Source organism: Ambystoma mexicanum, chromosome 8, assembly GCF_040938575.1.
Source record: "Ambystoma mexicanum isolate Mex_15411 chromosome 8, UKY_AmexF1_1, whole genome shotgun sequence".
In the NCBI taxonomy this organism is placed as follows: domain Eukaryota; kingdom Metazoa; phylum Chordata; class Amphibia; order Caudata; family Ambystomatidae; genus Ambystoma; species Ambystoma mexicanum.
The window spans coordinates 1,439,129,279-1,439,144,710 of NC_090929.1; the positions used below are offsets into that span (position 1 = coordinate 1,439,129,279).

Consider the following 15,432-nt stretch of genomic DNA (forward strand, 5'->3'; position numbering starts at 1 on the left):
AGTTTTACAAAATACTCCTTTACCAAGTACAGACGGTACTGGGAAAAGGTACCCCAACGGAGGCGTGAAGAATACACAATGGGCACAAACAGAGAAGTAGGACACTCCGGTGGGGCGGACCCAGCAGTCTGACATAAAAATGGAGAAAGGACACAATGGGAGCGAAGCAGGTGTGAAGCCTGGTAGACCCAGAAACTTCAAACCTAGAAGCAGGAAGGTACGCCAGGGTAGAAAACCTCCAATCGGGAGGACGCTGACAGCAGGTTGCAGGAGTCCTTTGCAGGCCGATACAGAGCAGGCTTGCCTGGAAACTGACTGACGGTGGCATGACCTTGACCCTTTCAATGGGGTTTGGAGTGATACCCACCATAGGCAATTCCCCAGCATGTCATTTTCTCGTTTTTCTGCAGGAAATGCTTCCATGTATTTTCTGAGTGTGATTCCTCCAAATGTGCTCCAAACGTTTCATTTGGCAGACTGTAAAAGCAGGCCGTAAATCTGTTAGTTCCAGTTTTTCCCAGATGCCACGAAATGTGCGATGAGGGTGGAACAATGACGGTCTTCACCAGAATTCCCCCATGTTCTCTCCAGGAACAAAGCACTTTTAGCCAATACCACACTTAATGCATACTTGAAGACACTCCCATACAATTAAAACTGAAATAAACATAATAGCCAAGCCATTAGATTCCAACTAAGTCTTGATGATTAGACGTACAACTCAACCAAAACCCATCATCACCGCGTTACACTCCTTAGAGAAATACAGCGAAATCCTGATGAAAAGATTAAGGACAGTCCTCAGTGCAGCGATGGCGGCAACATGGCTTTACCCCACCCGTGAAGTCGGCAATGACATGCAGGTTGCGAGTGAAGCACCTCTTCCATTTCCATGGCCTTGGAGGGAAGGTAATGGTGAGGAGGAAGCGGGGAAAGGGGGGGCTTGAGCACAGATGCCTAGAGGGAGCAGAGGAGGAATGTGGAGGTCCAGGGTCCAGGCTGACACAAAGAGGCCCAGGAGACTTAACACCAGCATGAGTGTTGAACATGGATCTGTATGTTGCCTGTCCTGGAAGATGTACATGGATCGATTGTGGACAGTTCAGGTCAATGGGCCTCATTAGGACCCTGGCGGAGAGGGTATTACGCCAGCGTAGTGCATGGCGTACCTCTCCGCCATACTACGAGTTCCCGTAGCGCCATGGAGGTTTTCTCCGCCTGGTTTTACCAGCCGGAGAAAACCATGGCGCTACGGGACCTCGTTGTTAATTACGCCACCGTATTTTACGGTGGCGTAATTAACTCCTTCCCCACTCCCATTATACCCTATGGGGCAAAAATGGGAATGGGGAAGGGCAGAATGGGGATTGGGGATTTACCGCTCCGCCGAGGTCGGAATGGGGCGGTAAATCCGCCAACCCCCATGGCGCTATCGGCGGCTTTCCGCCATGCTTCGCGGTGCATTTAGCACCGCGAAGTCCGCCTGGGTCGTAATGAGGCCCAATGAAATGATGCAGCAATTAATGCATAAGTACTATGAGGAGGCACTTAAACAAATATGCATATACTGGATATGATGTTTTAGAGGTACCTGCAAAAATATTAGTAAGAGGGACAAGGTACAGACTAAGCTAAAGACTAAAGTATTGTGTACCCTTGCATGTGGGTGGAGACTAGATGGGCCACACAGTCCTTATTAATAATCTTTATCTTCGTTACCATGTAATGCCAAGAAGAGCAAAAAGACCAAAGCACTTAGCGGCTGATTTACAAAGAAGTTATTATGACTTACTCTTGACCTACATATGGAACAGTCTATTCATTTAACAAAGAAGTTGCCATTATTACGCCTGACTTACCCCCACTCCTACTTATTCCCGGCTTGCTCCGAGCAAGTCAGGAGTAAGTCAGAGTTAGTTATAGTGATATCTTACTGAACCAAATATCCCACGCCAGCTATAAACTATAAGGAGTAAGTCAGAGGTATGCATAACCATGTTTGCCAATCCAGCCCCTTCTTGTGTGTGTTACTAATATTGTGTGATTTCTGTAGGTCCCTCCATGGAAATGACATCTCAAGTCTCCCAGAGGGAATCTTCACAGATGTCACCGCTCTCTCTCACCTGTGAGTATACAGGGACTAATCAGTCCTACATGCAGAGGAAACTTGCTGGGCGATATTTCTAGTGTGTGTGTGTGTGTGTTGTGAGATGTTTAAAGCCTTTATCACTCCTTTGGTAATGAATGTTGGAAGTGCTATTGTCCTAAATGCCACAATCTACACAAGAATGGCTGTCACTTTAGATTAATATATAATCTATGATTAGATAGAGACTACTTCCCATAAGTACGATACCAGAACCAGAGTTATAATTGTGTTGTCCAAAAATCCTCTGAAAAACAACGCCAACACGCAGACCTCCTCGTTCGCAAATGGGATCTGTGAGTTTTGAGGCGGCTGTGCAGCGAGTGTACGCGCTACACAGTGTGGGCACCTCTGCATATCTAAGTGTCAATATTAACCGCTTGTCCGACTCGCATATGCATTGTCTCCCCCAAAACTCATGCGAGGGAACGGCTAAGAGCCTTTCCGCAGCACATCGCCTCCATGACTGCTGGCAGCACATCACATCTCAGGGGACAGGCCTTGGACTGGCGATCACATCAAATACATTTGCACCCCTATTTTTATTTGGGATATAGCTTTGCACCTCTATCTGTGGCTGGCCGGCACCACATCAGACCAGTCAAAGGAGAAGGCTGTAACAAGGGGTTGGCCGTCCTGTGCCCACCCCTCACTGAAACACTGCACTTGGCATATCCCTGGTCAAGCCTCATCATTCACCTGCCAAGTCCAGACTGCATGGCATTCAAGCACACTCTGGTCATATGCGGTTAAAATTGCACCTACATAGATGTCGCTTCTGCGTCACTCTAGCTGTGAATTGTCCAAACGCATCTTACAACGGCAGCTTTGCTCACCGAAGTTACAATACACTCTTTTGAGTCTTGGCTTATATTTTACATTTATAACTCGTACTTCTCTGAACTCTAATTTCTTTGTCAAGGGTGCCATTTAATAAAATCATTTAATCATTTCCTGTTCTTAATGACTCTTGGACCACAGGTTACACTTTTCATACGATGTGAACCAGGCCCTAGCCTTCTGGACCAAGGAGGCAAAAATGAGCTATCGGGTGCTTTCCAATGCCCAGTCACATCATAGCACACAGTCGACAAGGAGCCCACTTCAATTCAACAATTCATCAATCAAGCTAAAACTAGCTATATCGCCCAGAAAGAGCTGCTATCCCTATGTGTGGCGCATTTCCCTAGTGAGCAGTGGTGTGCCGCCTATCTAGGAAAGGGATAGTGAGAAAAAACGCTATCTAGCTGTCTCACCCTACTGAGGCACGCAATCATACTCTGTTGATTAGTATCATACTGAACTCATGAAACACAGAGTAAAAGATATGCTGGCCAGTTATAAGGTCTTAGCCTGATAGCCCGAAGAGAAAATAGGAAAAATAAATGTACTGATAGGAACATGAATGAGGTAACCTTCAATTGTTAATACAACTGAAGGTTACCTAATTCATTAACCCCTCAGTGCTGCCCATATGGAAGGTTTACTTCTTCAGTTAATTTTTTGTAATTTGTCATTTGTTTATTATTTGTATTGCGCACCTAACCCGGAGGTAAGTGGGCGTTAAAAATAAGAAGACCAATTGTTGTCTTTAAGACAAAAAGGAGAAAGGGTATCTTAACAAATAATGATATTCCTTATTGGGGTTGACCGGTTTCAGCCAGATAAAATAACATTAAGTCACATTCATCAGGGCCAAGCTGTAACGTTATTCTTATTATTCACATATACTTCCTTATTTTAAGAATATAATTTTTATACACCTGACAGTGATTGCTTGTTTTAACCAAACGATTCTTCTTCTCTCTCTTTGTCTTGTTCTTATTTATTGTATTTCTGTGGGGGGGGACATACAATCAAATATATTGCATTTTCATTTCAACTAGACGAGACTGATACTGTATTTATGCTCAATATCTCCCAAATGACTTATGTCTCTGCAGCATTTTAATCTTGTGATTTCATGTTTTAAGTGAGAAGAATTACGGATACTTTAGTGAACCTGTATGTAAAACACCTGAAATTAATAACGTGCCTGGTGTGATCTCCATTACTAGGAACACAAATAACCATCATAATTTGCTTAAATGCAATGCAATCCAGCTTGTGCTCTCTTACTATCCATGTCAAGCATGGTAGCGTGGAGTAGGCATGATCGAGTAGATCATATCAACCTACAGAGGCTGCCACCACATTACGGTCCCACTGCCAGACCCACATATTGGCCTGACATGCAACTCAACAATGTGCAAATGCAATAGACACAGAAGCAGAACCATCAGTGTGCGGGCTGCATGACTCTGGCATGAGATCCAATCCTACCTTACAGCAGATAACTCTTGAGAAAACACATGAGCATCTGTGTAGTTTGGGTTAGCTTTCCACATCCAGCACCTCTCTGACCTTCAGCATCCTTTTCCGGATCAGCCACCAGATAGATGGCCTGCCCACCTTCTCACCCGACCAGCAGAACATCGTCTGCACTTGATGGTTTTGCTCTGGAAACCCTCCATTGGGTCTAACATCACTTGTATTGTCCAGGTTTTTCCTCAATGAGCCACCTGAATTGGCTGAAGGTGACATGTTTGCTATAATGTATACATGCATGAGTGCACGCCTTGCATATAGACCAAGAGGACGCCTTAGCCTCGTTCTTGGCTTTCATTGCATAATGCAGTGCATTCGCAGACATTACCAAGAAAGTAATAGGTAAGACTGCCCATAGCTCTGTTGCGCTTCTCTTGCATTTGGCTGCCCTTTACATGGAGGATTTCTCTCCAATTTTAAGTGCATGTATTCAAATGCATTGCTGCCCTATTCATGTTTTGTCAGCCCTATAACAATGCAGTACTAAGATCGGAGAGCAAGGAGTGCAAGGTCTAGGCATAAGAAATCGTAAGGTGCTGAATGCCTCTGCATAGAATGAAATTATGCAGTCTCGGAATGCCAGAGGTACAATGCTCTGAGTGCTAATTGATGATCCTCAAGTTCTGAATCTAATTGGCCATCCATGATTTCCAGTTAATATTCATGAGTCATTTTCAGATGCGCTGATTCGAGTGGTCAGTAACCTGCGAATCGCCAGATATTTTGCACCACGACTCCTATGATCCCTCACCATTGATTATGCTGACGGGGGCTCATGGGTGTTGTAGTCCAAAGGAACTGAAGCCATAGGTTGCAGAACCCTGGCATTATACTTAAAACGTGACTCAATGCAACGCTCCAGAGTCATCAGGGAGAGACCAAGTACCAAGTGATGTGATACCAATAGGAAACGCTTGCGTCTAGGTGCAGTAAGTGTCCATGTCATTTCACTAGTCTTATGGCCAATGTCATATTAATTATTTGATAAGCACATTAGCAAGTCATCATCACTGTGGACATGCTTTTACTGCTTCAGTGCACATTTAGCAAAGAATACATATCATAAAATACGATTTATAAAGCAAAGGATACCTCGGTGCTTTAATGATATATAGGTTATGCATGCAACACAAAAACTTTCAACAATCAAATAAAACTGGCCACTTGGTACAGCCTTCATATATGTTGATCTCTGTGGCACCACGTAGAGGCGTTCCTGCCCTTCACCACAGTTCACTCATTCCCTGCACTCCCCTAAATTACTATTTCAAAATGTAGAGAACAATGTGGCAATCTCGCCTTCACGGAAACAGCAGCAGAATGCAGCCTATGGCCGAAGATAGGGCCGGGAGTAAACTGTATACATTTAAAGAGTGTAGAAGTATTTGCGCTTTTCAAAAAGTGCAGTTTCTGTATGCGCAGCTGCCGCTGACTCACAAAATGCTATATGAAGAAATTGCACTTGAACTACATGCGCTCAGATATAGACACATGTGCACAAGCTGTGTACATACATGTATGTACAAATAAAGTTGCGGTGGGAGGATGGCCCAATTTGCAGATGCGAACGGAGAGCGGTTAGAGCAGTGCCCTGAAAATGGAGATCGCACAGAACATGCTAAGTCACAAACAGGAAGCAAACACTGTCTTCTTTTTCTCGCAGGTCACAATTTGACCCCATTCCATTCTAAGGCCAGATAAACTAACATTTTAACAAGTGCTGAAAGTTTATCACATGCACTTTGCACCGGCTTTGCTGCTTAGATAATGTGAAATGGAGCAAACAGGGGTTGTCTCAATTTATATTATCTGAAAACCTTTACAAGAGGGGAAAAAAGAACCAGGGGCCAGATTCTCAAAGATTTGCACTGGTGCAAAAAAGTGGAGCAAAATTAATTAAGCACCAATTTTGCTGCTCTGATAATGGAGAATGTAGCAAACAGATTTAGCCCCAATCAGTATTATCTAAAAAAAATCACATGGGTGAAATGGGAGCATGCTGTTTTAATTGCCATGTTTGCTGTATAACATGTAAAGAAATGTAGTAGACACCTGGGGCCAGATTACAGAAACTTTGCAGCGGTGCAAGTACAAAAGTTTGCCCGGGCGCAAAAATGTAGTGATAATGCATTTCTTTTGCACTAGGGCAATTTTAGCCCTAGTGCTTTTAATATGCCAAACTGCATTTGCCGAGGTGCAATGGTTTTTTGATGTGTCCCAGTGTTTTTAAAAATAGGGCAAACTTTGCCCTAGTGCTAATTCTGTGCAAACTTTCTGTAATCTGGCCCAAATTTGTTGTAGGCCATGCAGCAAATATAGTGCACAAGTCACCCTAATTTATTCCCTAGTGAAAATGTTTTTAGATAATATGCATTGTGACAAAATCTGTTTGCTCAATTTTGCATTAATAAAGCATTTGCTCATTTGTTTGCACTAGTGCAAATCTTGGTCATCTGGAACCAGGGTGTTTTGTGCTCTTTGCTGTGTAATATAAAAATGCATGTGTTAGCTACATTTCCTTTTATGTTAAGAAGCAAATATAATAAAAAAGCAGACTTCATGTTTGCCCTAGTACAAACATTTAGATAATAAGATTTGGGGTAAACGTGTTTATGTCACTTAGTATTACCTAAGCAGCACAATTAATGCTAAATTAATGTGCTCCGTTTATTTTCACATGAGCAAAATTGAGATAATCTGGGGCCAGATTATCTAACGTTTGCACCAGTGCTAAAATGTGAGCAAATGCTTTGCTAATACGGAATTGGGCAAACAGATTTGTCACAATTAATATTATCTAAAAGCATTTGACCTGGGGCAAACATGAATCAGACTGCTTTTGTTGGTAGTATGTTTGCTGTATAATATTAAAGAAGTCTGTGTACTACATTTTTCTCTAGTGGAAACATTTTGAGATAATATGCATCTGGGCTAAACCTGGTTGCTCCATTCCGTATTATCAAAGCAGCAACATTCATGCTAATCTGCTCCATTTCTTTGCACAAGTGCAAAGTTTTGATAATCTGGCTCCTTGTCCAATGGGCCAGAATATTGAACATTTGCACTGGTGTTAAAAATATAGCAAATGCTTAGCTAATACATAATGGAGCAAACCGTGTTTGCCCCAATCCATATTATCTAAAAAAAATAAAAATCTTAGGGCAAAACTGAGGCCGCCTGATTGTTGAACTATGTCTATATATAACTTGTATTTTTATCTTATGCAGCAAACATAGTAAAAAAAAGTAACCTGATTAAATGTTGCCTTAGTGCAAACGTTATTATATAATACTGATTGGAACAAAATCCATTTGTTCAGTTCTGCATTACCCAGGCAGCAAAACCGGGGCTAAATGCATTTTATGCTCTGATGCAAATATTATGGCGTTAACAACACGTTGCAAGGGCTTGAACGGGTGGTAATGGGCTGGCAGCCTGAGATAAAGGCCCAAGCGAAGCGAGGGCATTTAACAAGGGCACCGGGATGTTACTACCCGTTCCAGTGCTTGGAACGGGTTGTTATCACCATTAGCACCCGTCCCAAGGGCTGGGACGGGGTGAATACAGAGTGTTTTCTTTCTGTGAACAGGTTGCCTCACGGCATCCCATTCACGGAAAGAAAATACTTTTCAAAGATGGTTGCCATAAAATGAGAAGGTGGGGCTGCAAACGGAGCCCCTCATCCCTTTCCATAGTGGGCAGCCGGTGCAGGGCTGAAGGAGCGGCAGCAGCTGTGGCAGCGGGCAGTGCCGCCACTGCAATGAGGTAAGTGGGAAAGTAAAAAAAGGGAACGGAGGGTGGGGAAAAGATGGCAGGCAAAATGGCCATGATGTGGCTTGGAACACGGGCTGAGATCACCAGTTTCAGCCCATGTTCCTGGCCTCCTGATTGGCCAGCCCCCACCAAGGGTGCTAATGAATAATCTGGCCCATGGTGTTGACATTCCATGCTAAAACTTTTCCCCGGTGCAAAAATTCATGAAAAGAACTTGGTTTTTGAACTAACACTATTTTTTCAAAATGACACTTTCACTGTCACAGATATTCTGTAATGCAGCCACTGTGCTTTTTTGTTCCACTGCTAATTGCTGCAAATATTGCTCAACAAAATATGGGGCCAGATTACAGAAACTTTGCACCGGTGCAAGTGCAAAATTATACTGTGTTAGCACTAGGGCAAAGTTTACCCTATTTTTAAAAACAGTGTCACACATTACAAAAAATCAGTTCACAGTGGCAAGTGCAGTTTGGCATGTTATAAGCACCAGGGCAAAAATTGCCCTTGTGCAAAAAAGATACATTTGACCCCATTTTTGCACCAGGGCAAAGTTTGCCCTAGTGCTGATACGGATTGATTTTAGCACTAGGCTAACATTTGCCCTGGGGCAAAAATGCATGGGAAATGTATGTTTTTTGTGCCACGGTGCACCGGTTTTCTAATATGTGCCATTGTTTTAAAATATAGGGCAAACCTTGCCCTAGTGCTATTACCGTGCAAACCTGCACTTACACTGGTGAACAGTTTCTGTAATCTGGCCCCTGAATGTTTAGAAAGTCATACCCTTGTGTACGAGGGTCAAACACTTGTGCACCAGCGCGTTACAAAGAAAATATCAATATTCATACCCCCACCAGCTGAATGTGCTGAGTGAGTTAGTGCATATGCAGAGTCCAAAATACCTACTATTATTCCTTGGTGTCGATCAACTACCACAGCAGTGATCAAATTCTAGCCTTATAAAATATCCAGGAAGTCCAGGAAGTCCTCCCTTAATACATGCCTTCTGAAAGTGGGAACGCCTGACATGATGATCCTGGTATCAACAGTTGTAATTCACACACACACAAAAACACCACGGACACGAAGTGAGTGTAATGCCACCTATTCTTCACTAGGTGGCAATGTGCCCCCAGCATGTATAAGCCTAACAGTGACTTCCCAAAAGACAAAAGACTTGGAAATCCAAATAAGACCTCGTGAATATTTAATGATCGTGTGAAAGCGTTCTGTCCATATTAGCAAAGAGAAAGAGAAATTAAAAGCTGAAATAAAATATATCCCGATAAGTTAATAACAGAAGAAAACATTTTAGGAATAACAAACGAAAACACTAAAATATATATACAAAATTATGAAATATAGTTGTATCACCGATGTTAGGGACTCAAATGTTATGTTCTCATCGCAGGATTTAACGAGCACATGGCAGTGCTAAAACACCTCCCTTCTTTTAAGTATAGACACGTGCAGTCGCCAGCCCCCTCCCCCTCCTGGGCCTATCAGAAACTGTCAGTATAAAAGAACACTGCTGCAGATCGCCTTTGCCATACCTGTACAGCCACTGGGCACATGGCCTCATTTCTCGTGTCAAGGGGCCAATGTTGCAGTAAACATTCATTTATATTCAGAAACAAAGCTGCTCAACAAACGTGCCCTTATAAAGAAAACAATTGAGAGGTAAACCATAGAAAATGATAATATAAAAAACGAAAAAGAAGAGAAAATAAAATTCGCCAATAGAATTTCATCTCGTGATAACTCAATCACCATAGTTTAGCTAAGATTAAAAATACAACTTGGGTTTGGAAATTAATTCAGATCGTATGAGGATTCTAAGTCCAAGGCTCCCAGGGACATCATTTGGGGCTCGCCAGGGGTCGCAACTGTGACGCCTGAGGTCTCCCTTGCTACCCCTGTGGTCTCCCTTGCGACCCCTAAAAAAATGTTTACAAATCTTTTATTTTTATTTTTATGCAAGCTCCTGGGCTGTGGCCAGTGCCATGTGGCTCTTTGTTTCTCGAGTGGCTGGCCGTCTTGCTTAGGCCTCTTAAAAAACATGGTGTTCCAAAAGTGTTACACTTTGAGCAGCGACCCTAACTTAGAAATAATAGGATGAACAAATAAATGTGTTTCTGGAGTTCTATACAATAATTGCCAGATTCATTAAAGGTTTTTCAGGCACACTTCAGGGGGTGAGTCACTAATTTAGTAGGTTTTTAAACACCTCAACACAGCCTTCCATACTTCTGAGGTCACTAAATGAGTACCAACACAGGTTGGGTGATATTGTATGTATTGTTCCATATAAAGCGCTTAAGCGTAAGTGCTATATAATAACACATCATTATTATTTGGCCTTGGATGTCTGCTTGCATTGACAGTAAGTTGGTAATATGGGCCTATACACAATGATATTAATGATACATTATAATGATATCATAACCATATTTTCGTAGTGTACTTAGGAACAATGCTATGTGATGCCACTTCCTGTTTTGTCAAGGGGTGAAAGGTCGTGTTCCATCGCTTCCCGTGATGTCACTTCGGGGTGGGGTCAAATGACATCACTTCCCGTGATGTCATCAGAGATCAAGGGTCGTGTGATGTCACTTCTGCTGCCCCTGGCTTTTGGTGAAATGACGTCCCTGAGGGCACTCTCCCACTATGCAACGTTTTGAAGGCGTTTATAGTCACAATCGCCATTTTGTCTACCAAACGCACAGCCTTTGAAATTCTGGTTGGTTAACAGATACCCCTTCTCTAAAAATGGTCTCCTCACTAGCTATGTTAGGGCCTTCAATCGTTTCTATACTGGCACAGCAAGCAGAAAAACTATTGTTTGGAGTGCTCCCCAGAGCACTGACAGTGGTTATGATTCATTTGATAACTCCCACCCGTCAGTTTTGCACAAGGCCTTAATTAATACATTGGACGTGTATTCTGTCCAACTGATGCACGCCTTTTGCTTTGCCTGGCTTTTATCGAACAACTCTGCAAAGGCAAAGCAGACAAGGAGTGAATGTTAGGTGGTGCTGTCATGTATTTTTTTTTCATTTGGGTTGATATAGCACTTTCGGCAAACCGCTGTACAGAAGAAAAGATAAGATGTGCTATGTATTACCTTGAGGGATTGATGGATGATAATATTGCCTTTAGCTGTTAAGGTTCAATGAAGTCTCAAGCAAGTCACTGGGTAGACACAGACTGAACATTTAGGCATTCTACTGCTTCAAAAGGTGTCCTGCCCTTAGAGAGGACATGTGAAGAATGGTAACCTGGCACTGCTGCCAATGACTGTGCAACAATCTGAATAAGCAGAGGGTGGTGCCCCAACATCTGATGCAGAACAAACTAAGGTGGAGGTAGGGCTGCCCCACCTCTATAGGGTGCAATAGGAGAACTGAGGTCAGATGATCTTGGCTCAGAATCCGAGAGCTCCAGAGATGAAGAGGCCCTGATATGAAAGGTTTAAAGGTGTGAAGGGGCCGCTGGAGAAAAATACCAGTCCCCTACTTAGAGTTCTGAGGTACGTCAGGTGACTCTGGTCCATTCAGTATAGCAGCCCCCCTGTTACCAGCAACTCAGAGGGAAAGGATGGGTGCCTAACATTGCTGTCATAGGTACAGAGGTACCAGAGAACTCTCTTCTTATGCTTCTTCAAAACCGCATTTGATCCTTATATGGACATACAGGCCATCACAGTATGTATTAATTTATTTATTTGATGTTTTATGTAGAACCTATGCGGCACAAAAGAGCACCTTAAGAAGTCAAATTAATGAGCAGCATCCACATTGAATATCTGATACATTTAGGGCAAAGCTATTCACGTAACGTATGTAGGTCAGGCGTGCAGAGACACAGAGGTGGCGGACACATTTAAGAGTAGACGCGCACTGCTCGTTGCGCTGCTCGCTGTACAGGATGACCCAAGAATCGCATGATCACCAAGAACTGAGGAGGGCAATGAGGGTGACGCGGGACCGTCGAATCACGACTATGCGAGGGATCCGAGAGAGGATCGCAGGAAACGTGACACGATACGAGTCCACCCAGTGGAGGGAGAGACATCCTATGAATCAAAAGGTAATCAATAAAGGCGAGGGGAGTGAGGTTATATGAAGATTTAAGCGTAGGTAGAGGAACACATACAACAAGTATTAAGATATTGCTTACACAGCACAGTTGTCAGATTAAAATAGATTGTAGGAAAAAACATGTGTTAAATCATTACACGGAACTAACTTGTAATTGTACATCCATGATGTTAGGGAAATGTTTCCTAGGTATCAGTCAAGTCATACTCTTTTGAAGGAGCAGTGTGGTTACTAGGTGCAGTGAACACGTTTATTAGACACCTAATAACAAAAGGTCTGCAAAATATGTTTATCAAATATTATGTTTACATCAAACGTTGTGCAAAAGAATTGAGCCTTTCAAAAATGGTGACACTACAGGGTGACAAAGTGTTTAGAAACTCTTGCAAAGTCCAAGTGTCACTTGGGATAGGCTCACAGGCCTATCCAAAGCCTAGCCTAGCACCAAATCCCTCAACTGCAATACCTAGTATTTCCCTTTAGAATAAAGCTAAAATGTGATTGGCTGAGCAGTTTGCAATGCTTGGCCCACTGCGTGTGCCTATGTGCAAAAGACGTATCATCTGCAATTGGAGCCATCCACCCAGGATGAAAGCAGATATTGGGAATGCTGAGAGGACCCCACTGAAGAGGTCCGGTCCTGTCCTCAAAGATGAGTCACTGCATCGTTGACTTGGAGATTGCAGAGTGGAGTTCCGACGTTAGCCGCCAGAGAAGTTGAGGTCCAAAATTCAATGGCCAACAGACAACAAACAGAATAAAGGCTCCAAGGTGAGTAAGAGGAACCCCAAAGGCGAGGTCCAATCACTGACGATGTGACAAATCAGCATGTTCTTCTAGATTTCAGAATGAAGCACCAGTAGAAGCAGTCCGAGGTGTTGCGGTTCAAAGCTGGATCGGCATTCGGCCACCCCAGAGCTGGATGAAATGAATGCAACCAAGACCATAGGTAGAGCCCAGGGACCCAAACAAGTAAATGTACAGATGACCATATGATATGATAGGTTATTTATAATGTGCTTAATACCCAGGGGTTTCTAAGCGCGGACCCGGGGATTGAACCTGTATTTCTCCATGTGGTCTTGCTTCCAACGCGAGCACATTGCCCCTGAGCTATCCTCCCAAGACAAATATGTCACGGCACAGTTGGGTTGTTGCTGAGGTTGCAGAATGGGGTCCCTGGATGTGCAGCCATGGATGTTGTGTTCCAATACAGGATGTGCAGTGCCATCCATGCAGACCCTGCACCTTGAGGGATGGGACCAGAGGCCAAGATGAAATCGAAGGACCGCAATGATGATCTCTCTGGACAGGAGGTGTTGCAGCAGCTTGAGGAATGGGAACAGGGTCATGCTTGGCCCTTTTCATCGATAGAAAAATCCGTGGCAGGCTCCTAAGGACATGGTGCTTCTCCATCTGAGGCAAGTGACATAGGCAAAGCCAGGAGCTTCACAGCAGATCCAACTGGCCGCACCAGATCAAGGGAAGGGAGAACCACAGTCATGTTACTCTGGTGAAAGATAGTGAGCTAAAGACTCTGGGTTAGTCTCTTGTAACCAGGACTAATGTCTGACAGAGGGACTCCCATGACCCCCCTTGTTCATTTGCACAGAGGAAGCAAAGCTGTGCCATTGGATTTTAAAGAGGACAGTAGATTTTGGTGTAGAGTTTCTATCACCTTCCTCAAGTTTGTCCATCTTCCTGCAGCTTCTGAATTCCAGTATTTTTCAAAGAACTGGTGCAGAGGGTTTGCTTTTTTTCGCTTGGCCGGAGGCTTGAGGTGACTCCACCTCCAATCAGACGCACATGCACCAATAAAACATTTGTAAGTCAGACAACCAGTGCTGGTTATTACATGCAAACTTTCACAGGCCATTGTGTAGGCAAACTCAGGGAACTCCAGAGGATTTCCAGACAGCCCAGCCACAGGCACACAAAGGCACAACCACCTGCAGTCCTTGTGTGTGTTCCTGGACAGAGCTCATTTGAGCAATGATATTAAATGGTCATCCAGAGTTTACACACACGAAGATGCAAACACACCGGTCAGATAGCATAGCGAGTAGAGCGCTCGCTTTGACATCTTTGTGGAGCCTGCTGATGCAGGTTCGAATCCCGGCAAGGCCAAACTCAGCCTTTCATCCTTCCGAGGTCGGTAAATGAGCACCACACACCGTGGGAAATAAGCAGCGCTCAGATACCCGAGGGTTTGTAGCGCTATAAAGATGCAAAAACAAACAAACACACCCATGCGCATGCATGCACCTACACACAAACACACCCATGCACACAATCAAAGGGCAAAGTGTACATTTCCTTAATTACTGGATTAAAATAAATCATCGCTGTAGTCTTAGGCTCTTTTCTGGAGAAAGAAAAGCTCACTGTGTGGTAACATAGCCATGCCCTGTGCAGCCACAATTTAAGGCAGCACTGCCACCACCACAACCAGAACTTGGCCACACTGTCTTCACATGGTTACTCGCAAGGGAACACTAAGGAGCATCTTGGGAACAGCCCCCACCTCGAGGGAAATAAGGGCTCCCAAGGAGGCAAAAACACCACAGAGTCAGGTCATCAGTGAGACTTGGGTGGCTGTCACTGGGGAAAACGGTGATGTCATCACAGAAGCAACGCAAACATTTTAGGGGGCTCATCAAAGATGCAAGAAATTGACTTTCCACCTAATACAAAGCAACCACAACGTTCACATTAGGACGTTAGGCCATGCGTGCTCAAATTGATAAATAAATAATGTCTTCCAATTACTGCTTATCATAACACTATACCATCCTCACACGATTATTAAGTACGTGTAAATGGATTAATTGATATCTTTTGACATTGTTTTCTCCCCGAAATGCAAGGGCTGTCTGAACTCACCCTGGCTTTCCCCCAAACCTGGTTCCATGATTGTACTATATCTAAAGCACTTGAGGACATTTTAGAACTCAGTGGGTCATATTCGGAAGCACCGGGTAGGCACGTCCATCTGTAATTCACATTGCAATGCACAGGGCGCTGTTTTTAATGCACCCATTC

General features: G+C 43.7%; 1 protein-coding gene across 1 annotated transcript in view; it reads left to right on the forward strand.

Annotated features, from left to right (window-relative positions):
• The window catches only part of SLIT1 (slit guidance ligand 1), a 1,063,959-nt gene that overhangs the window by 911,221 nt on the left and 137,306 nt on the right, over window positions 1-15,432 (forward strand). Inside the window, exon 26 of the mRNA XM_069611588.1 lies at window positions 2,054-2,125. Within this exon, the coding sequence (XP_069467689.1) occupies window positions 2,054-2,125 (72 nt within the window). The remainder of the gene's footprint in view (window positions 1-2,053; window positions 2,126-15,432) is intronic.